Genomic DNA, 22,520 nt, shown 5'->3' with positions numbered 1-22,520 from the left:
ACTCACCCATCAAAAGACACAAGTTAACAGGGTGGATCAATAAAATGGACCCTTCTATCTGCTGTCTTCAAGAAACCCACCTCACTACTAAAGATTGACGCCTCCTCAGGGTGAAAGGATTAAAAATGATATTCCAAGCAAATGGAAATAAAAAAAAAATGGGTGTTGCTATATTATCTGATAGATTAGACTTCAAACCAAAAGTCATCAAAAAGGACAAAGAAGGCCACTTCTTACTCATTGAGGAAATAATCCAATATGAACTCATCATAATCATAAATATATATGTGTCCAATACAGGTTCACTGAAGTTTATAAAAAAAAAAAAACCTATTTGACAACAAAACATAAATAAACACCAACACCATCATAGTCAGAGACTTCAATACTCCACTATCATCAATATACAGATCATCCAAGCAGATGATCAACAGGGAAATAATAAAACTCAACAACATCATAGATCAAATAGACCTAACAGACATCTATAGAACTTTCACCCCAACCCTACAGAATACACATTCTTCTCAGCAGTCCAAGGAGCCTTCTCAAATATTGAACATATGTTAGACATAAAGTGTGCCTTCATAAAGTCAAGTAAATTGAAGTAACTTCCTGCATCATGTCACATCACTAAGATTTAAAGCTAGAAATTAACAAGAGATACATCAAGAACTCCACCAGCTCCTGGAGACTAAACATACTTTTTTTTTTTTTTTTTTTGAGGTAGGGTCTCACTCTAGCTCAGGCTGACCTGGAATTCACTATGTAGCCTCAGGGTGCCTTGAACTCATGGTGATCCTACCTCTGCCTCCTGAGTGCTGGGATTAAAGGCGTGTGCCACCACACCTGGCTAAACACACTTTTAAACAATGAATGGGTTATGGAAGAAATCAAAATAGAAATTGTAAAGTACCTAGAATTGAATGATAATGAAAACACAACCTATGAAGACTTGTGGGACACGATGAAGGCAGTCCTAAGGGGAAAATTCATAGTGCTAAATGGCTTCATTACAAAGACAGAGATTCCAAATTAATAATCTAACTGTCCACCTGAATACTGGAAAAGCAAGAAGAATCCAAGCCAAAGAGCTCCAGACAGAAACAAATAATCAAGATTAGAGTAGAAATAAATCAATTGGAAACTAAGAAAACACTTTTAAAAATTGATGAAATGAAGAACTGGTTCTTTGAGAAAATGAACAAGATTTACAAACCCTTAGCCAGTTTGATCAAGTAAAAAAAAAAGTCTCATGGGGAGGTAATAGGATGGAGAATGGAATTTCAAAGGGGAAAATGGCGGGGGGGGAATTACCATGGGATATTTTTTTATAATCATGGAAAATGCTAATAAAATTTTTTTTTAATATTTTTTTTGTTCATTTTTTATTTATTTATTTGAGAGCGACAGACACAGGGAGAAAGACAGATAGAGGGAGAGAGATAGAATGGGCGCGCCAGGGCTTCCAGCCTCTGCAAATGAACTCCAGACGCGTGCGCCCCCTTGTGCATCTGGCTAACGTGGGACCTGGGGAACCGAGCCTTGAACCGGGGTCCTTAGGTTTCACAGGCAAGTGCTTAACCGCTAAGCCATCTCTCCAGCCCCTAATAAAAATTTTTAAAAAGTCTCAAATTAACAAAATCAGAAATGAAAAAGAAGACATCACAACAAACATGAATGAAATTAGAAGAATCATCAGGGCATACTTCCAAAACCTCTACTCCACATAACTGAATAATCTGAAAGAAATGGATAAATTTCTAGCCATATACCATGTGCCAAAGCTCAGAGAAGATTGACCTAAACAAACCTATCACATCCATGGAGATTGAAAAGGTAATAAAAACCTCCCCCTGCAAAAATGTCCAGGACAAGTTGGCTTCTCAGCTGAATTCTATCAAACCTCCATTGAAGAACTGAAACAAATTTTTCTCAAACTGTTTCAAATAACTGGAGACCAGGTAATCTTCCCCAATTCCTTTTATGAACCTAGCATTACCCTAATAAGAAAACAAGACAGAAATGCAACAACAAAAGAAAACTATATCCCTGATGAACTCAGATTCAAAGATCCCAAACAAAATCCTTGCAAACTGAATTCAACAACACATCAAAAGCATTATCCATGTTGAGCAAGTCTTCATCCCAGGGATGCAGGGGTGATTCAACACACAGAAATCCAGCAATGTAATACATGATGTAAATAAACTGAACCATAAGAACCACATGATCATCTCAATTGATGCAGAAAACGCCTTTGACAAAATACAACACCACTTCCTGATCAAAGCACTGGAAAGAATAGGCATGGAGGGATTATGTCTCCACACAATAAATGCTACATATAAGGCACCTAAAGCCCAAATAATATTTAATGGGGAAAGACTCAAGGCGTCTGAAATAGGGAATAAGACAGGGGTGCCCACTCTCACCATTGTTCTTCAACATAGTACTAGAAGTACTAGCCCAAGCTATAAGACAGGAGAAAGAAATAAAACAGATTCAAATTGGAAACAAAGAAGTCAAGTTAGCCCTATTTACAAATGATATGATCCTATATATAAGTGGCCCAGAGGTCTCCATGTCAAACCTTCTAAAGGTGACTAATTCCTTCAGTAAAGTGTCAGGATAAAAAATCAATGTACAAAATCAGTATATTTTTATATATACAAAGGACAAATATACAGAGAAAGAAATCAGTGAGGCTGTCCCATTTTCAATAGGAACAAAAATGTAAATACCTTAGAATAACACTAGTCAATGATGTGAAAGACCTAGATAATGAAAACATGAAACAACTCAGGAAAGAAATTAAGGAGTACCTGAGAAGATGGAAAGACCTCCTATGGTCCTGGATAGGTAGAATTAATATTGTACACATAGCAATCCTACCAAAAACAATATAACATATTTATCACAATACCATACCAGCATCATACTCCATAGAGACAGAAAAAATTATCTCAAAATGTATATGGAATGGCAGCAAGCCTCAGATATCCAAATATGTCCTTATCAGAAAAAAAAGCTCTGGATATATCACCCTACCCAAACTAAATCTATATTACAAAGCCATAGTTACAGAAACAGCATGGTACTGGCATAAAAACAGAAACATAGACCAATGGAACAGAATTGAAGACCCAGACCTTAGGTCAAGTAACTATAGCTACATGATCTTTGACAAAGGTGCCAATAATGTAGACACAGACTGGAGAAAAGACAGCATCTTCAACAAATGGTATTGGACATCTTGGATGACTATATGAAGAAAAGTGAAATTAGAGTCACTTGTTTCTTTATACACAAAAATCAAGTCCAAATGGATTAAAGACCTCAATATAAAGCCTGAAACTCTTCAATTGCTGGAAGAAAAATAGGAAGCACACTCCATGACATAGGACTGGGAAAATACTTCCTGAACAAAACCATAGTAGCCCAGGAAATTAAACAAGCTTTCAACCAATGGGATTTCATGAAGCTAAAAAGCTTTTGCACAGACAACCATATATATCATAAACAGAGCTAATATATTAACAAATGAATGGAAGAAAATCTTTGCCAGCTTTACCACTGATAGAAGCCTAACATCCAGAATCTACAAAGAATTCAAACAACTAAACAGTAACAGATCAAACAACCCATTCCAAATGAGGGCCAGAGAGCTGAATAGGGAGTTCTCAGAGGAAGAATTACAAATGGCTAACACACACTTAAGTAAATGTTCAACATCCCTAATCATCAGGGGAATGCAAATTAAAGCATCCATGAAATTCCATCTTACCCCAGTAAGGATAGTAAACATTAAAAAAGTCAAATGAAAACAAATATTGGCAAGGATGTGGAGAAATAGAAACACTCATTCTCTTTTGGTGGGAATATAGGTTGGTGCAACTACTATGGAAATCAATATGGAGACTCCTAAAAAGGAGGAATATAGAGTTACTAACAGACCCTGTTATTCCTTTACTGGGCATTTACGCTAAAGGCTCTATATCTCAGTTAAGAGATATTTGTTCAACCATGTTTATAGCTGCTCAATTTATAATAGCTAAGAACTGGAATCAACCCAGGTGCCCATCACTGGACAAATGGATAACAAAGATATGGTATATCTACAAGATGGAATTCTACTCACAAGCAAGAAAAAAAAATGACACAATTAAATTTGTAGAAATATGGTTGAACTTGGAACAGATCATACTAAGCTAACTCACACAATCAAAGAAAGACATTCATTCATGGTCTCACTCATCTGTGGTTCCTAACCTGGATCTCCCCAAGTTGCTGACATACCTGACTGACATATCTAGGCTTGGGAAATAGGGAGCATAGGGCTTGGGGGAAGGGGAAGGGTGGAGGGGGGCAAAACTAAACCCAAAATAAACTGGTACCATAGAAACCTATGTCTTGGAAGTTAGACTAAAAGATTGAACCCTTGACAGGAGGAGGGGGAGCCAAGTTGGGTGCATTTTAAGTCTACTTCAATGATAGGCTCTTGGGAGCCTCTGGATCTCTGCTTTGGTAAGTGTTTAGAGTCATCAGTGTCTATCTACACCCTTGTGCTAATATCAGGTTCACCAAGGGGGAGCACCTTAGTTGAAGGGCCCTGAAGAGGATAAGATAAAGTCTAACCTTAAATTCCTCTGCTTTCTCTCTCTTTTTTTCTCTCTCTTTTTTTTCCATCTTTTTCTTTGTTTCATTTTCCTTGGTGCTGACATATTATTCCCTGTGCCAGGACCTAGTTAATATCCAGAATGAGCTGTTGATCCGAGAGACCTACAAGGTCTCCCAAAACAAACGACAGAATTCTGTCAGAGAACTTGATTAGCCACCAGAGGTTAATGGTAAGACCTTACTGCTGAAGACTCCATATGCTATCAGCACAGATCATGGAGAGACCTGGTTGGAATCTGGAAGAGAGCCAGTCCCCAGAGAGTTAGCCCATCTAGTGGTAGAAGGTGCTACATGAGCTACTGGGTGAAAGTGAACATCTGTCTCAGCAACTCAAAGTCTAAGCTACTCAAAAGCAAACAACATGACATGATGCCCACACAAGTTCAATAGTGGCACACAGCCATGTTGGGTAACCAGCTGCTCTTGGATTGGCTAATGGATCTGCTCAGTGGAAAGGAAACCATATCTGGAACTGAGGAACAAGTCAGAATCATATCCAGATAATGATTTTGTTTCCCAACGTTGAGTTCCCCCTAATCTTGGGCTATAAATGAGTCTACACCCTTTAAATTCTCTCTAAATTGATAATGGTTACTCCATTTAACTGGTTCTGACTTCACTCTCTGTTTGACATTCTGCTTCTCTCTCTTTTATTTAAAATTAATTTTGTACTCAGTGAATACAGTCAAGTTGGTACCATTGTTAGCCTTTATGCTATCCTCCCCCCTCCCCCTGGACCCTAATTGTTGGGGTATATGGGTCATGCATTGTGGAGTTAGCCATCAGTTATGGGTATGAGGAAATGTCTATGTATATTATGACCCAATGTGTGGCTCTGACATTCTTTCTGACCCCTCTTCTGCAAATTTCCCTAAGCCATGTTGGGTTTATTTTAGATTTGCTTCAGTGATGAAGTCTTGGGAGCCTCTGTGTCTCTGGATATCTGCTTCTATTTTTCAGATGGGAGTGGGACCTGAGGTGGAAAAGACTCAGTACACTTCACCCCAGCCCCAGCTGAAACTACAGAGAAATTGGAGAAATGAGCAGGAGTACTGCTTTCTTGGTGAACCTGATATTATTGCAAGGGTGAAGGAGATAGATACTGAGGACACTAAATACCTACCAAAGCAGAGATCCAGAGGCCCTCAGGAGCCCATCATTGAAGTAGACTTAAGATACACTCACCCAACTTGGCTCAAGGAATTTTGTGGAAGAGAGGTGGAAAGATTGTTAGAACCATAAGTTGGGTTATTATGCACACAAACATTGTCTTTGCCCCATAACTGACTGCTGCCACTACCATGCATGACCCACAATCCCCATGGGGTTGACCTGCATCCCCACTGAGGAGGGCCTCCTTGGAAAAGGGGCAGAGATGAGGGAAATGATGGTACCAACATATGTTGTTTACATACTATGTATGTTCATATCTAATAAAAATAAATTTTAAAAAATAAATGCAATTTATTCTATACCTCAGGATAATATGTACATCATAACTAAAACTGAATGTTTGGAACTTAAAAGATGGTTCAGTGGTTAAAGGTGCTTGCTTGCAAAGCCTGGTGACCTGGGTTTGATTCCCCACTAGCCATGTAAAGCCAGATGCCCAAAGTGGTGCATATAACTGGAGTTCATTTCCAGTGTCAAGGGGCCTTGGTGCATCTATTCCTTTTCTTTTACTCACCCTCTCTTGCTCTCTCTTTCTCTCCTTCCACTCACAAATAAATAAATAAATAAATAAAACTAAATGTTAAAGAAATAACATGCTTTTATATATCAGTATAGTACTTTGAATTTGTTAAATTCAAATCAGTGTAATTCTTTAATTATTAAATCATTAAATAATTAAATAATCATGTCTCCTTCCACAAGATTTTTAGGGTGAAAAACATTGGCCAGTCAACAGTCACTGAAAACTCAAATAATGGTGGAATAAATGAGAGATTCAGCTTTTACTGCATCTGATAAACTTGCTACTACTGGAAGAGAAATAAATTTTTGCATCAATATATATTGGGTATATTATGTGAAAGATCCTGGAGTTTATGATACATTTGTATATGCCTCTTTAGTTCTTTTCTTCCAATCTCTTCAGTTTCCTCTCTATATTTCCCCACTGTGCACCACACAACCCTGCAGCTTCTTGAAACATGAAAGCAATAAGAGAGATACATAGATAGCCAGCGATCGTCCTGTGTATCTTATACAGAGAAGCAAGTTTTAGCATAAAAGATGTCTGTTTTTTGAGTGCATTTGAGTGACTGCCATGGTAATGGAATTGCTGATACACTACTTGGAGTACGTGGGTAACCGTTTTTTTTTATTATCAGGAAGACAAATGCAGTTTTTAAGCTCAAAGTGGACACCTCCTGGAAGTTACATTTATTTCAAAAAGCTTAAGTGACCACATTCCCAGGCATTAAAGCAACTTAACAGAACCAGATAGTAATATTCCATAGACCAGTATGCTCTTGATCATAACCACCATCTAAGTGGGGGACAGGAAGGACTGGTAATCTCATTCTGAAAGTGCCCAATTCTGTCAGAACCAGGGTTAAGCAAGCTGCTTGATATTATGATAGCCACAGCCAGGGTCTGCCTGACAGAAACATTCCAGTCAGGGCTGGTTCTGTGTAGGCTTTTGTAATTTTTGCCAGTGGAGAGCCCTTTTGGAGCATTTTGATCTCAATGTTTCATTTTGTTATCATAGAGGAAGAAAAGTAAAAGTTTATTACCATCAGTCACTATTACAGTATGTGCAAGGCCACCATGGGAATGAATTCCAGCCCTGAACACATGGTGACTGGAAAAGCAGCAGTTGCACACTGGAGGGAGGGATGCTCTCCTGCTCACTGCCGTCTAGATTCTCCTGTGTTAGGACCCTGAGGTACTCTCACTCACTCCTCTACTCTTTCTTTCTTTCTTTCTTTCTTCCTTCCTTTCTTTCTCTTTCTTTCTTTCTTTCTTTCTTTCTTTCTTTCTTTCTTTCTTTCTTTCTTTCTTTCTTTCTTCTTTTGCTTTCAATATTTGAAACAGTTTTGTTTTACTTTTATTTTCATCTTACTTATTTTCAATTTGATAAATAACATTGCATATATTTGTAGTCTATAGCAAGTTTTAAAATATGCTCACATGGTAGAATGGCTAAATCAGGCTAATTAACTGATGCATCCTCTCAGCTACTTAATATTTATCCCACTTTAAGTGAATTTGCCAAAATGTTCAGACAGTTGCCTTCAGGGAAGTCTGAGAAACAGCTTTCAGCTGGACCAACTTCAAATGTTTATTAAAACCCCTTTACTTAGAAACCAAAATGCTTTTCTAGTGTTTTGGAATATTCATGAAATTTTGGTCAGTGCACAGGAGAGAGTAATAAAGGTCCTTCTTTATTTTTTCTGAAACACTTTCCAGTAATTTGGGAGTCTGAAGAGCCCTTACTCTGGAAACTCCAGAAATTTAGTGGGGTGCTTCACTTTACAAAAGAGATGACTTCTCTCTCATATTATCTGGTGAAGAATTTCTGAAATTCCCTTTGCTGCCCCGGGCTCCACAGGAGTTCATCTTTATCCAGACTGGAATTAGAGGAAGAATTTTCTGGTGGTTGTTCAATTAAATGTTACTTAGAAGGTAAATTGTACCTAGCAGCTTCTATACTGAAAAGCTGTGACTTATAATACTGATGAAAATACAATATTGATTTAATGCATCTTAAATGGTCTCTTACAGAGCGGCCAGAGCCCTGACCACAGACATTTGTCATGTACTAATAAAATATATAATAGTTTGAAAATTATAAAGATTTTAGTGAGAACAAGGGTACACCTGGAATAGGTGTAGTGTACCTTGTGCAATTGCAATCTCTATACTAATTATTGAAAAAAATCACCATGCAATATTAATGGTCCTGAAAGTTGTCAAACTAAGCCCTCTCCCTCTTCCTCTCTCTCTTCTTCTCCTTCCCTCTCTTCTTCTCCCATGCTTCTTTTCCTCCCCTCTTTCTTTCTTTTTGTTTTTTCAAGTAGGGTCTTGCTGTATCCCAGACTAACCTAGAATTCTCTATGAAGTATCATGCTGGCCTTGAACTCACAGCAATTCTCCTAGCTTGGACTGCTAAGTGTTGGGATTAAAAACATGTGTCATCATGCCCAGCAATTTTTCTATATTTATTTGTTTATTTATTTATTTTGATATATTTCTCTCTCTCTCTCTCTCTCTCTCTCACACACACACACACACACACACACACACACACACACACACACACACACAGAGAGAGAGAGAGAGAGAGAGAGAGAGAGAGAGAGAGAGAGAGAGGGAGGGAGGGAGAGAATGGGTTTGCCAGGGCCTACAGCCACTGCAAACAATTTCTAGACACATGAGCCACCTCATGCATCTTGCTTACATTGGTCCTGGGGAACTGAACCTGTGTCCTTTGGCTTTGCAGGCAAGCACCTTAACCACTAAACCATTTCTCTAGCCCAGCCTTCTTTCTTTCTTTTATCTTTTTTTTCTTGAAATGCAATTCTCATGTCCACAATGAAAAACAAAAAGTGATATAGCTTTGTGGAAAGCAATCAATAAGAGATTGTTGTAAATTCTTTAGCGTGTAACTGAGGGGCAGGGTTACCAAAGATTATTTACTTTGGATATGTCATTTTGATTGAATTCTCTATGTTGAAGTTATAAAAGTACTATTCAAGAGAACTAATTTCGATCAATAGTATTTTTCAACAGGTTTTCAATTTTGTTTCAATTTCCAGTACCCCCCCCCATTGTTAATTTCAAGAAGTAGGAAGGATAAAGAGAACTGAAAGTAAAAGGGGGATATCTAAAGGAGAAGTATGCAGTCCTCATATGTTCTGGTAACTATGTATTTTTATGATTATTTTCATCTGTACATACACTTTTTTTTCCTCTTATGCTCAGCACCATTTAAGAAGGGGTGGTCCATGTATTTAGCATGGGTTATAATTTTAATTTGTGGCTCTGACCTTTCTCTAGTGTTTTGTATACTGTCACCACCTGTTTTATTCCATTCATCAGAGATAATTGTCCTCCTGAGTCTAGAGTTAAGCACACTAGAATCCATCACCTACCCTCTCTCCCTTGGCCCCTCCCTCAGCTGCTACTCACTCAAAAGGGTCGCTGGGATCTGCCCTCTGGAGCTCTGGAGGGATGGGGATTCTTTTGTAGTACATTTCCCAGTCGAAGGCTCCTCGCATGGCATCCCCAGCTTGTGCCTCATATCCAAAGTGATTGTGGTCAATGACATCGATCATGGGACACACGATGGTTTTGTGGTTTAGTGCAATTTGGTCTGAAAAATGAAAGCACAAAACAGGAAATGACATGCCTGCCCAAGTCATCCATCATCTCCAGCCATGAGAAGCCTACAGCTCCTTTAATGCACAACACTGGCAGCCTTGGTTCCCTCTTTCGTCACAGCACTCTGCAGAAATCTCCAAATGTTGGACTTAACATGATGGGACAGTGATTAGGCACAATTAGAGTTGCTGTATTTCCCTTTAAGAAAGTTATGTCCCGGAGAGACTTGCAGAAGTCCATTTAGCTCTACTTCTGTCACATATTTTGCTCTGACCTGTCCCCAATCTGTCATTTTAACGTGCCTCCAACATGCACAGAGTATAAACAGTACTTGTGTTCCTTCAAGCATATAGCAAAAGCCTGCTGAGAAAATACTGGCCTGCTTTCTCTAGGTTCCAAAATGTAAATATTTAACTTTATAGTTTTTATAACATCTAGTCTTATAACAAGTGTGATGGCTGGTCCCCTCCTAAATGCTGACAGATCATATATAAAATTCTTTGCTGTAAAGTTTTTGTGGAGACCTATTTTGCCACTGTTGTTTCTTTAAGCCAAACTCTACTTATCAGAGGTATTTTTATATTCTCTCATCAAATCCTAGAATGTATTATATGACATGGTGCTATTGCAATGAATCCTACTACTATTAAGTGCCTGAGAAATTACTAAGTGACTTAAACTCATGCTATATCTCATAGTCCTGGCAACACAGAAAAAGATCTATTGTTGTCATTCCCCAGTGTATGTAAGGTGAAACTGAACACAGAAATGCTAAATAACATGTTGAGGGTTACTCATTGTGAGAATAATAACCAGGATAATCATTATCCAGTCCCCAAACTTCCTTTTCTAGGTTGCCATGGTGCTTCTTTTAGTAGAGAGATGAATTTTCAGTTCCTGTATCTTTGTTTCCCATGTGTGTGTGTGTGTGCATGTGTGTGTGTGTATACACACACACACACACACACACACACATACACACACATATATATATATATATGTATATATATATATATATATATATATGTATATATATATATATATATATATATATAGTGATGCATTAACAGCCAGCACAGCACAGGGAATGACATTTGCCTATTTTGGTTCCTCTAGATAAAATAAGTGTATGAAATATCTTCTTTCCCAGAATGTGCATGTAATAAATATTTATTACATCAAACCAATACTGTCTGACAGGCAGAACACCTAAATATAAACACTGACTCTCATGTTTTGGAATACCTTTGGAGGTTGCATGTTACATTAAAGAAAGGATATTGTTTAGAAATATGGGCCTTAGTTATTTCCATGTCATATTTTTCTTAGAGATTCTGAAGTCAATGTGATCTGTGTCGGGGATCAGCTGTTATAGCAAGGAAATTGTCCTCTTGCTTCAGAAGTTTCTCTTAATCATAAGGCAGGACATAAAAGGATTTGTCAGCTATAATAACAGGTGATTTTATTTTTGTGACACTCATAAAATAGGGTGTGGACAATATCCTATAGGATATCTTCCTTCCAGATACTCATGCCCATTCCTTCTTATAACAAATATTATTTGCTGAGTAAAACAACATGCTGGCTAATTCTCCAGATTCTGGGGACAGTGCAGGGAACTGTCTCTAGTGATGGGGAAAAATCAATTAGCAAAAGCATAAATACCTAAATTCTATGTTTTAGACAGTGAGAAATGAGATGGAAAGAAGAAAAAAGTGATCAGGGGAATAAAGAGTGCTGGGTGTGCAAAGAGTGGAGACTTTAGTTAAAATGGCTTCAGGAAGCCTCAGGGAGAGTGGGATTTGCATTTATCTTGTTTTAAGCTAATTAGTAAATGTACTATTTCAACTTCACCTCCCCCAAGGGCTCTCTAAGCATCCATTTTCACCTGGGTGAGCCTCATCATGAGTTTTAATTTAATCTAAGTGGTGTTTCCCCAGAGACGTCTTTGACAGGGGAGAACGTCAGAGTTGCACCGGAGGTATTTTTTCTATCACCTCTGTAGATATTTTAACATTATGCTCTCAGTGACTTTCTTCAATCAAATTTAGAATCAGTTGATCTACAAGTTCGTTGACCAACAAGGAGTCCCAAGGTGACCCGAAGAGAATGAGTCTGCAAATTAACTGTCAGCATTCCCTTCCAATTTCCTCTCAGCTCTCATCCTGCTCTACTAGTTTAGGGTGAAAGCCGCATGACTAATTTTTCATCCAAGGCTTGTGCCTACATTTCAATTTCCAGGGATCAAACAAACAGATTCTTAATAGGAAATTGAAATTCAGGTATAATCCCAAGGTGAAAAATGAACCAAGAAACTGTGTGGTTCCACCTGTTTTTTCATTTTGGATGATGTGACGGGACACTGATAGAGGAAAATAAAAAACGATAGGGATCCTGAGCCTGAATCATTTCTTATCCATCAGGCCTACAGGAAATGAAATACTTTAATGAGAAAAAGCAAGTTATAGGCTCCTCTTATGGTCTCTTTCTTTTCTTTCCCCCCTTCCTCCATTAGATTCACAGTGAACAATCAGAGACTCAATAATTGGCATTTACGGGTTGCCTGGGTTCATAAATAAATTAGACTTTGCTGACTTCCTTCAGTATTCAGCAGCACATAAGGTCAGATTCAGTTTGAAGGAATCTCACTGTTGGTGATGAATCTCTAAATGGCTATGTCCTTGAACAAGGCTCTTTTAATTAAAGGCTCAGAGAAGTCTCCCACTGACGCAGCACTGAGATTTCTGTTGATTAGGATGGCTGGGCAGTCATCTGTGCAGGGGCCTGTGGACTCGGTGATATGGTGGAGGGTGTTAGTTGCTGGTTGTTGTGTGTTTAATTGCGTACAGTTCCATTTGATTCTCCCACTCCCATTTTTTCTAATGGAACTTGGCTGGTTGTAGCTGAAATCCTACACAGTAGTCGATAGCAGCTCATTCTTTCTGAGATAGCTCTTGTTAAGGCAGTTGTTACTGGGTTTAGTTCTGAAGCCAGGGATGCAATTAGAATGAAACTTGATTTGGAAAAACTTGAGAGAATAATAATGCAGGCAGTATATATAGATCAAGAACTTTAAAAAATATTTTATTTAGTTATTTGAAAGACACACACACACACACACACACACACACACAGAGAGAGAGAGGGAGGGAGAAAGGGGCAGATATAAAGAAAGAATGGGCATTTCAGGGCCTCCAGCCACTGTAAATGAACTCCAGGTACATGTGCTACCTGGTGCATCAGACTTATGTGGGTACTGGGAAATCAAACCTGGGTCCTTAGGCTTTGCAGGCCTTTAACCATTAAGCCATCTCTCCAGGCCTAAGAACTTTTTTAGGAACCTTTATTCATGTGTTTATTTTTGGCTACCACTGGACTTTATCTGACTTCAATATAATATAAAAATTAACAATATGAAAGCTAGATATGAGGTACACTTAGGTTTTCTAGTTTGAATTACAGTCAGCTTGCTTATGTTTCTAACAGCTCAAGTGTAACATGATCATGTCTTTTCCCTCTTCTTAGCCATACACTGGTTATTTAAGACCCATCACCCACAGAGAAGCTCTTTTCCTTTGTTTCAGGGGTTCTGTCTAAATATGGAGGGTCTATGTAACTATGTATATATTTCAGGAAATAGACTGGTCCCTGAAATGGAAAGAAAAACAAAAAGAAAATGGTATTATAAATCTTAGAAAATGTCAAAACACTTGTACTTCATATTCTGGGGATGGATAGTTTCTTTCTTCCTTTAACAATCTTGAAAAAACTGTTAAAATGTATATAGTTTGATCTTGTGGAAATTATAGGATGACCAGAAGAGAGGTTAGGTATTTGTATTTACCCTACAAATGCAACTTCAATACAGGAATATGTCCAAGACAAAAGAAACCTTCCTTCCTAACTTTAGTTTGCAGTTGGTACTAAAATAAATGCCAATTTGGTATAGGGGAGAGGAGATGACTCATCAGGTAAGTGCAAGCCTGAGGACCTGAGTGCGATCCCCAACAGCCATGTAAAAGCCAGGCGTGGCCACATATGCTTGTAACTGCAGTTTTGAGGGAGGCAAAGGAAGGAGAATCACTGGGGTTTGCTGGTCAGCTAATCTGACCCAAAGTTGGTGAGTTCCAGGTTCAGTGAGAGACTCTAGCTTAAGGAAATAAGGCAAGAGAGCAGTAGAGGAGGATACCTGATGTTCTTTGCCTGTGTGCACATGGGGCACACACATCTTCACAGTCAAGTTCATAAAATATACATACACACCCCACACACATCATACCACCCACACACCAGAATATAAAGAAATGCATGTTTAGAGGATACTTGAGCCTGAGGACCTGGGTTTGGAATCTCCAGACTCTACATATATTCAGGAAGTGGTGGTACACCTGGCCAAGGCTTGGGACAAGAAGATGGGAATTTACCATGGCTCACTGGCTAGCCAGACTAGCCAATAGGTGAGCTTGAATTAAGTGAAACCCTCTTTCAATAACTAAGGTAAAAATCAACAGAGGGAGACACCAGAGGTCCACCTCTATCCTACAAACACAGACCCATGTATCTACACACACATGACCACCCCAACACATAAGAACATACCTACACACACATGCATAGCCCATAAATACGCAGGAAAAAAAGAAATGGCAATTTAATGATGTTTTCTAGTTACCTGTTTGTAGCAGTGGTTAAGAAACAATTCAAAGATGCAACTATAGAAATTATACAAAGGGTCTTTAGCTTTTGTTGGTTGTATGCAGGTGGTACCTTGTACTCTATATGTAGGGCCAGTTCCTTCAGCTCCCCTGGTTCCCAGGGTCCCATAGTAAGAACAGTGGTGACGATATGTACTCACTAAGGAGTGGAGGCAACCAGTTCACGTTGACCTCACAATGGGAGTCAAGGAAGGTCAGCACCTCTCCTCTGGCCATAGAAGCCCCCAGGAGTCGGGTTCGGATGAGTCCTTCCCTTTTCCTGGTGCGAACGATTCTCACTTTGGAAAACCGAGCCATATATTCTTCTAACTTATCCTTCAAGTGTTCTAGAAAGGAAACAGAATGCACAGGGGGAATGCAAAGCATTAGTCATAGAAGAATCATTTGTGGACACTATGTGTAGAGCATATGTGAATGATGAATGTGAGCGTGAAATTTTAAAAGTCTGTGTTTCTCCTTCCATCTAGAAAGAAGACATTAATATAATTTTATGCTTAGAGGTTTTGTATTGTTATCCCCCAAATGCTTCACAAATTTCAAATGTTGTCCTTTGTTTGAATGCAGAAGGTAGCCACACACCAGAGTTCAATCATGCAGTTACTGTTGGCCATCAGCCACTATGTTAATCTTGGCCAGCTTTTGCCAAGATGGGCAGCAGCCTTCTGGTTCCTGCTGTGTAAAGTCAGATGAACATCCTGGCATATGGGCTCTTCCCAACAAGAGGTCTCTTTATTGCAAATCTTTGCCTGGTATTCTGTGTGCTGGAATAATAATGCATGTGAAACTATGAAGAAAAAATCCCATCAAATAAAGAAGAAACAGCTTTCCACCCACAAGGTATTAGTACACAGGAAGCAAGCCTAGCTATGGCTTCTAATCTGAACTGTAAAAGTGATTCCTGGGGTCTTGAAATAGGGGAAAGAAAGACAGAAGAAATACCTAAACTGTCATTTTGAATTTTTCTAGCTAAGATGTAGGAATATTTCTTAGCTTCTTAAACTTGCAAATGTTTCTTCCCCAGTTAAAAGCAAACACTGGAAACAAAATCAAATAAAAATCTTATTTAGAGAATAAGAAATTTTCTACTGGCTTTGCCCTTTTTATGCCAAGTGAGTGCACTTGGTAGCTTTCTATGGGGATATGTACTTATATCCCCTTCTGTTACTTTCTCATGTCTAAGATTCTGTGAAGACTTTACTGGAAATTTTGACAAGTATAGCATAATAGTCATTGGATTAAAATATTAGAGTACAGTATGCTTTTATACATTTCACACTTTATTTACATATCTGTAATCAAAGGCAATATTATTGTGTCCTCCATAACCCACAGTAGTAGGGATTCATGCAGGATCTATAACACTTACTTATTATCTAATTTAACAGATGTCAGAATTACTCCAAATTTCTTTCCCTATAGAGCTTTATTATTATTTTTGGTTTTATTTATTTATTTATTTATTTTTGAGGTAGGGTCTCACTGTAGCTCAGGCTGACCTGGAATTCACTATAGAGTCTCAGGGTGGCCTTGAACTCATGGTGATCCTCCTACTTCTGCCTCTCGAGTGCTGGGATTAAAGATGTGTGCCACCATGCCCGGCTGAGCTTTATTATTTTGTTAGTTCATTTAGTATGTGTTTATGTGTACTTTGTGGGTATATTAAAATTTTAATTTCGTATTTTTAGATGACTATAAATTTCACAAATGGGTTGATTAAAACAATATTTACTTTTGTAATCTTCACTGCCAAAGAATGATATGGAATCTTTTTCAAAGAGAGTTAGAGATTTACATGTTCCCCTCTGTTTGTTCTTCCTGTCATTAATGGAATTTGAGAGTTGGAGCCATGGGAAGAGAAGGTTCCAGAATTTGAAATGAGAATAGTTTTGAGATGGAATTTTTTCTTTTTTAAAAATTCAGGGTGACATGGTGTGTAAGTTCTACAAACTCTGCAAGCCTGCATTCACTTACTTATAAAGCATAAGGGTTTGAGGATGTTTTTCCTCTTAGAATGTGGTACAAAATCAAGCTTTGTGGTATTCTCTTTGGTTGAAGACCTGTAAGTATTTACTCATGTAACCTTTATTAATGCAATAATTGGATACTCCAGTAAGTCACTTGTATTTTCTTTTAATTTTATTTTTTTCTAATTAGCATGCTGAGATTTATTTATCATACATTTTGATATTTTTTGAAGAAAAAACATTTTCTCTTTGCAGAAATACCTTTCAATGCTGAGCTTAAAATATAAAAATATTTAGGTATGTCTATTTTGTGGTGAGATTTTTTTTTTTTTTTTGAGGCAGGGTCTCTTTCTAGCACAGGGTGACTTGGAACTCACTCTGTAACCCAGGCTGGCCTCAGATTTATGTTGATTATCCTATCTCAGCTTCTCCAGTGTTGGGATTAAAGGTGTGCACCCCACACGTAGCTTCTTAATAGCATTTGGATAGCTCACCATCTTGTATCTATTGAAAATGTGAAGAAAACTTGTTGGCAAGAGGTGAATAAAGATATATGAAAGTGTAGATAGTATTGCAGCAGCTCTTCCAAGAGATCAGTTCTACCATGTTTCTTTCTGTTCTATCAGAGGGCTTCCCTCCTGCTCATCTTCTCTTTACTCACTCCCTGCCCCCCTCCCCCCAACAAAAGGCTGCTGGCTCCCTCCCTTGAGTATAAGCAGCTAAGAAAGATTTGCAAACATATAACAGGCAATTGTCTATGAGTAAGCCTGGGACTTTACTATCTTGTCAGGGAAATACAGGGATATCATTGTACAAAGACAATGACTAAGTGGTGAAGGCTACCCATGAGGTTGCTGTATGTGCCAGAGTCTTGAGTGTCCTTGTTCTGCCAGGACTTCTCACTGTGACATTTAAGACACATTAAAATCTCATTACTGTAATGCATTTAGGTATTATAGTCTTTATGCAACACTCATTTTCAAGGAATGGACATTCTGTTTATTAATTTATTTGGACATCAGTTGCTTGAGCCACAGAATGGATTGTCTCATGGACTGGTGTCTAGAAAGCTGATGGAGATTGAAGATAAGAGCATGAATGTGTGTTCAATGAACCCCCCTACCCCCAACTGTTCTCTCTCTTCCTTTAATTCTCATTGTTTTGTGGCAAATGTAAAATTCTGAGCAGCATCTCAGTACTTTAAGATGCATTTCTTTCTTTCTTACTTGGGTAGCTCTCAGGAAGTAACAGGACCATCTCACAGGTGAGAGGGGTGATTTTTAGAGCTGCCTAAGAGGAAGTTGCTCCGGAACATGCTCACTTCCTGGGTGTTCCAAGCTGGGAAGCTGGCAGTGGTTGTCCCAATTTCACTCCATATTCTTTTGTTTATGAGAAATTCTTTGGGATCCAGTGGGAAATTCCTCTGTAAGTTTTTTTTTTTCCTTCTGTACACCATGTTAGACATTTTGAGTTTTCTCATATCAAAGTCTATTTTAATGTGATAAAATATTGCATGGTATGACTTCATTAAGCACACAGGGTTTGACCCCAGATAGAATATACTAGATATTTAGATCAGTTTCCCTTGTTTGAACTTTATGGTGATAATTAGGTTGCTTTGCCTCAGATAATGAACTGGATGACTGCCCTTTTGGGTCCATTCTCTCTTAGTAGCTCAGTTGTAATAGCTAATTACCAATAACTATGAAGGCAAGTATCATCAGTCTAATTAACAAACTCTCATTCAAGGCAGTAGGTTACTGGAGATGGTAAAGAGGATTTGAAATTATAAATATGTTGCCTTTTTCCAGTGGTACAAACAATTTTTAGATTAATTTCTAAAATGTCATTATTATAATATTCACAATAGCTTTAAATTATTTTGATCCTTTCATAACTTTGAAGATCATTTTGAGCTAACTGAATTTTAAATAATTTCAGGAAAATTTATGGAACTTTTATACAGCAGACAGCTTTATGTAGTGACTGTAAGGCTTAAAGAAACATTATAATTGTTTTGGTCAGCATCCCTGGTTTATAAGTTGTTATATTATTGGCAAAAACCACTGAGTAATAACCTGATGACCAAGAAGAATAAGCATAACTTCAGGAACACACGAAACTGTGACAAAACACGGAACTAAAAAAGTTCAGTAAGTGAAATTTCAATTTCTTAATACTGTATTAAATTTAGAACAATTTTCTGAAATGTATTTTTCAGAGATTTTTTTTTACACTCTCTATATATCTCATTCATGTATTTAGTGTTTAGGGTAGAAACTAAACACTCAAAAATTCATCATCGTTTGTAGAGATTGTTCAGTGGTTAAGGATCTTGCCTCCAAAGTCTAATGACTCAGGTTTCATCTCCCAATACCTGTGTAAAGCCAGATGCACAAGGTGGTATATGCATCTGGAATTTGTTTGTAGTGGCTAGAGGCCCTCGCATACCAGAACAGACGTTCTTTCTCTCTCTCTCCTTCTCTGTGTGTGTCTGTATCTCGATGCTTACAAATAAATAAATTTATTTTTTAAACTACCTATTTTTCATAATTAAAGAGTCAATGCCAAGAGTTCTGGTCTTCTATTGACTGTTCGTATGGTTCTGGGTTAATCACTTTATACAACTTGGCTTCACTTTTCTTAGTTATAAGGCAGAGAGAATTTGATGGATCTTAAATTTCTCCCACATTTTATGATGTTATGTTCTCCTTTGTGAAGTTTTATTTTATTTTATTTTATTTATTTATTTGGGAGCAACAGACAGAGAGAGAGAAAGAGGCAGATAGAGAGAGAATGGGCGCGCCAGGTCTTCCAGCCACTGCAAACGAACTCCAAACGCATACGCCCCCTTGTGCATCTGGCTAATGTGGGTCCTGGGGAATCGAGCCTCGAACCGGGGTCCTTAGGCTTCACAGGCAAGCACTTAACCGCTAAGCCATCTCTCCAGCCCCTTTGTGAAGTTTTAATTACCAGACAGATCTAGTCCTGTCAAATATTTAGATTTTGTAAATACTTTGTAATTGTTGGCATTCCTTTGTCTCCTTTTGACTATGTCTCATTTTTGAAAGTTAGAGTTAAAGTAAAGTTGACAAGTATCAGAGGGTTAGTCAAAAGGCAAACACCAAAGCATTTTCTTTGGTCCATAGAGGATCTGTTTGATCTCCTACAATTTTATAACTGTAGGATATGTCACTGATGTCCACATAATGATTCTGAATCATTGTAAGTTCATTTTAAGTCTTTCATTAAATTATGCACATTATGTCAAAAAATACAGTACCCGAGTTTAGAGCTTTCTGGTGCACTTTTGAAGAATTGTTCTCAGCGGATAGACTGAGCATGACCAGGGTATCTCCCTGGAGGCTCTATGAAGACTGGAAAATTACAACCCCCTAGTCAGCATTTGGTACTGAGGTCCAGCAACTTGTTCCCTGGGGGCAGAAGATACTGTTGACCTGGAGGTATGCATTTCTATAGTGTAATGCATACCTATAGAGATGAAATTCTATTGAGGTTTATGCTTTGGTCTTAGCAGATTATGGTGGGCCTTAAGCTTGCATAGAGTATGTATTAGTTATTATAGGTATTACCTACTTTTGAGATCTCAAATATAATGTGTTATATACACATGGAAAAATATATACTTAAAATTTTCTGCTTTAGTCCTTTGTGTATGAGCGTGTGTGTGTGTGTGTGTGTGTGTGTGTGTGTGTATGTTCATGTGCATGATGACACACATATATGCATGTGCCTGTGGAGACAGACAGGAGGCTGACATTTGCTGTTATTCTCTGTTCTTTTTTTTTAAAATAATCTTTTATTGGGAACTTTAATGTATGACATATTGCAAATTGGTCATATGCTCATAAGGTTATCCTTTTTTAAAAATATTATTTATGTATTTACAAGCAGGAAGTTATAGAAGAGAGACAGACAGAGAGAATGTGTGTGCCAGGGCCTCTGTCCACTGCCAATGGACTCCAGATGCATGCACCAGCCACCCAGTGCTTTATGTGGGTCTTAGAAAATTCAACTCAGGCAAGTGTCTTAGCCATCTCTCTAGCCACCATCAGGTTATCCTTTTATGTTCCTTCTTTCTCTGACCTCAGTCCACTGAAGGCTCTTTTCAGTGTGGGTAGTGGTAATCATTTTGGGGTCATGAGTATACCAGACTGTCTCTATGGAGAGTATAATACCTCAGAGTACTCCTTCCCATCCTGTGGTTCTTATAGTCCTTACTTCCTCTTTCTTAATGTTCCCTGAGGTGTGGAGTGTTATAATTCTCCTTTAGTGTTGAGTTCTCAGCAGCCTCTGACAGCCTCTGATTTTCTGCCTTGATGAGTTTTGAATTTCCTCAGTGTCCATGACATCTCCCTGGAGTAGGTTCTCTGGTTGTCATTGAGAGAAGCACTCATATTTAATGTGCCACTTCCTCTGTAAGGTATCTAGGGACATGGCAGGCATAGTACAGATGTCTCATCTCATGCCATTCTGATGGGTTTTGGGTCTCCCTTTATCTTATTATTTTTTTGATGTAGGGTCTCACCTGTAGCCCAGGATGGCCTGTAATTCACTATGTAGTCTTAGACTGGTCTTGATCTGACAGAGATCCTCCTATTTCTGCTTGCCTCTGTCTTGTTGGGATTCAAGGCGTGCACTACTATGCCCAGCCTTTTTTCTTTTAACTTATGTTTTGAAAAGAGATCTCTCATGGAACTAAAAGTTCTCTGAATCAGCTAGATTAGCTAACCAGTAGGCCCCAGGGATCTTTATGTCTTGTCTCATCAGTTTTGGGATCATAGGCCTACATGACATGCCCAAATTTCAGGAGTGTGCTAGCAATCCTAGCTCAAGGCCTCATGCACGCATGGCAATACTTTACCCATGAGCTGTCTGTCCTAGTTAGCTCTCACAAAGCAAAACTCTAAGAATTCTGGGATACCTGAGGATTTAAAAAAATATATATATTTATTTATTTATTGAGGTAGGACCTCACTTTGGCCCAGGCTGACCTGGAATTAATTATTTAGTCTCAGAGTGGCCTCAAACTCATGGCAATCCTCATACCTCTGCCTCCAGAGTGTTGGAATTAAAGGTGCGCACCACTATGCCCAGCTAAAAATATTTTTAAATATTTAACTTATTTATTTGAGAGAGAGAGAGAGGGAGAAAATTGGCACACCATGTCCTCTAGCCATTGTAAACAAACTCCAGATGCATGCACCACCTTGTGCACCTGGCTTACATGGGTCCTGGAAATTCGAACCTGGATCCTTTGGCTTTGCAGGCAAGTACCTTAACCACTAAGCCATCTCTCTGGCCATTAACTGAGGTTTTATTACAATGGCAAGAAATATTCTAGAATTAAAAACTATGATATCCTTTTCTTTCTAATTTACTAGACATGAGCAATATGTATATATTTGTATATTTAGATTCAAAGTGCAGATGTTAAGAATAACTGTTCAATGACCTGCATGACCTGTATGGCAGGCATATAGATTTTAGGTATGTAGTTGAATTCTAGAAAATTATCAATACCTTCTTGTGCTGGTTGACCACAGTAAATCTGTCCTTTTTGATAGCTTTTGAGTATAGACATTTCACATTTATCTCTAGAATACACAAAAAAATCCAACCAAGGAAGTAATAGAATTGATGAAACCATATTCAATTACCTCTGCTATTGTTTCAGCTTGGTTCTATCTCTGGCTGAACTACTTTCTATTGTTTTATGAAGGTATCTTAAGTCATCTGGGAAAGAGCTGGGAGCAACAAACTTAAGCAGATAGACAAAATACATTGCAAATAGTATAAGAAGAGCAGGTAG

The 22,520-nt window shown here is 38.2% G+C and overlaps 1 protein-coding gene across 2 annotated transcripts in view; it reads right to left on the bottom strand.

Moving 5' to 3' along the window:
* Galntl6 (polypeptide N-acetylgalactosaminyltransferase like 6) overlaps positions 1 to 22,520 on the bottom strand; it is a 1,388,055-nt gene that overhangs the window by 274,404 nt on the left and 1,091,131 nt on the right. For both annotated transcript variants that reach the window (XM_004657138.2, XM_045142386.1), the window contains exons 6-7: positions 14,864 to 15,049; positions 9,817 to 10,000 (exon numbers count right to left, since the gene is read on the bottom strand). In XM_004657138.2, the coding sequence (XP_004657195.1) occupies positions 9,817 to 10,000; positions 14,864 to 15,049 (370 nt within the window). The remainder of the gene's footprint in view (positions 1 to 9,816; positions 10,001 to 14,863; positions 15,050 to 22,520) is intronic.

This window comes from Jaculus jaculus, chromosome 1 (assembly GCF_020740685.1).
Source record: "Jaculus jaculus isolate mJacJac1 chromosome 1, mJacJac1.mat.Y.cur, whole genome shotgun sequence".
NCBI lineage: Eukaryota > Metazoa > Chordata > Mammalia > Rodentia > Dipodidae > Jaculus > Jaculus jaculus.
This window is presented reverse-complemented; position numbering and strand designations above follow the sequence as displayed.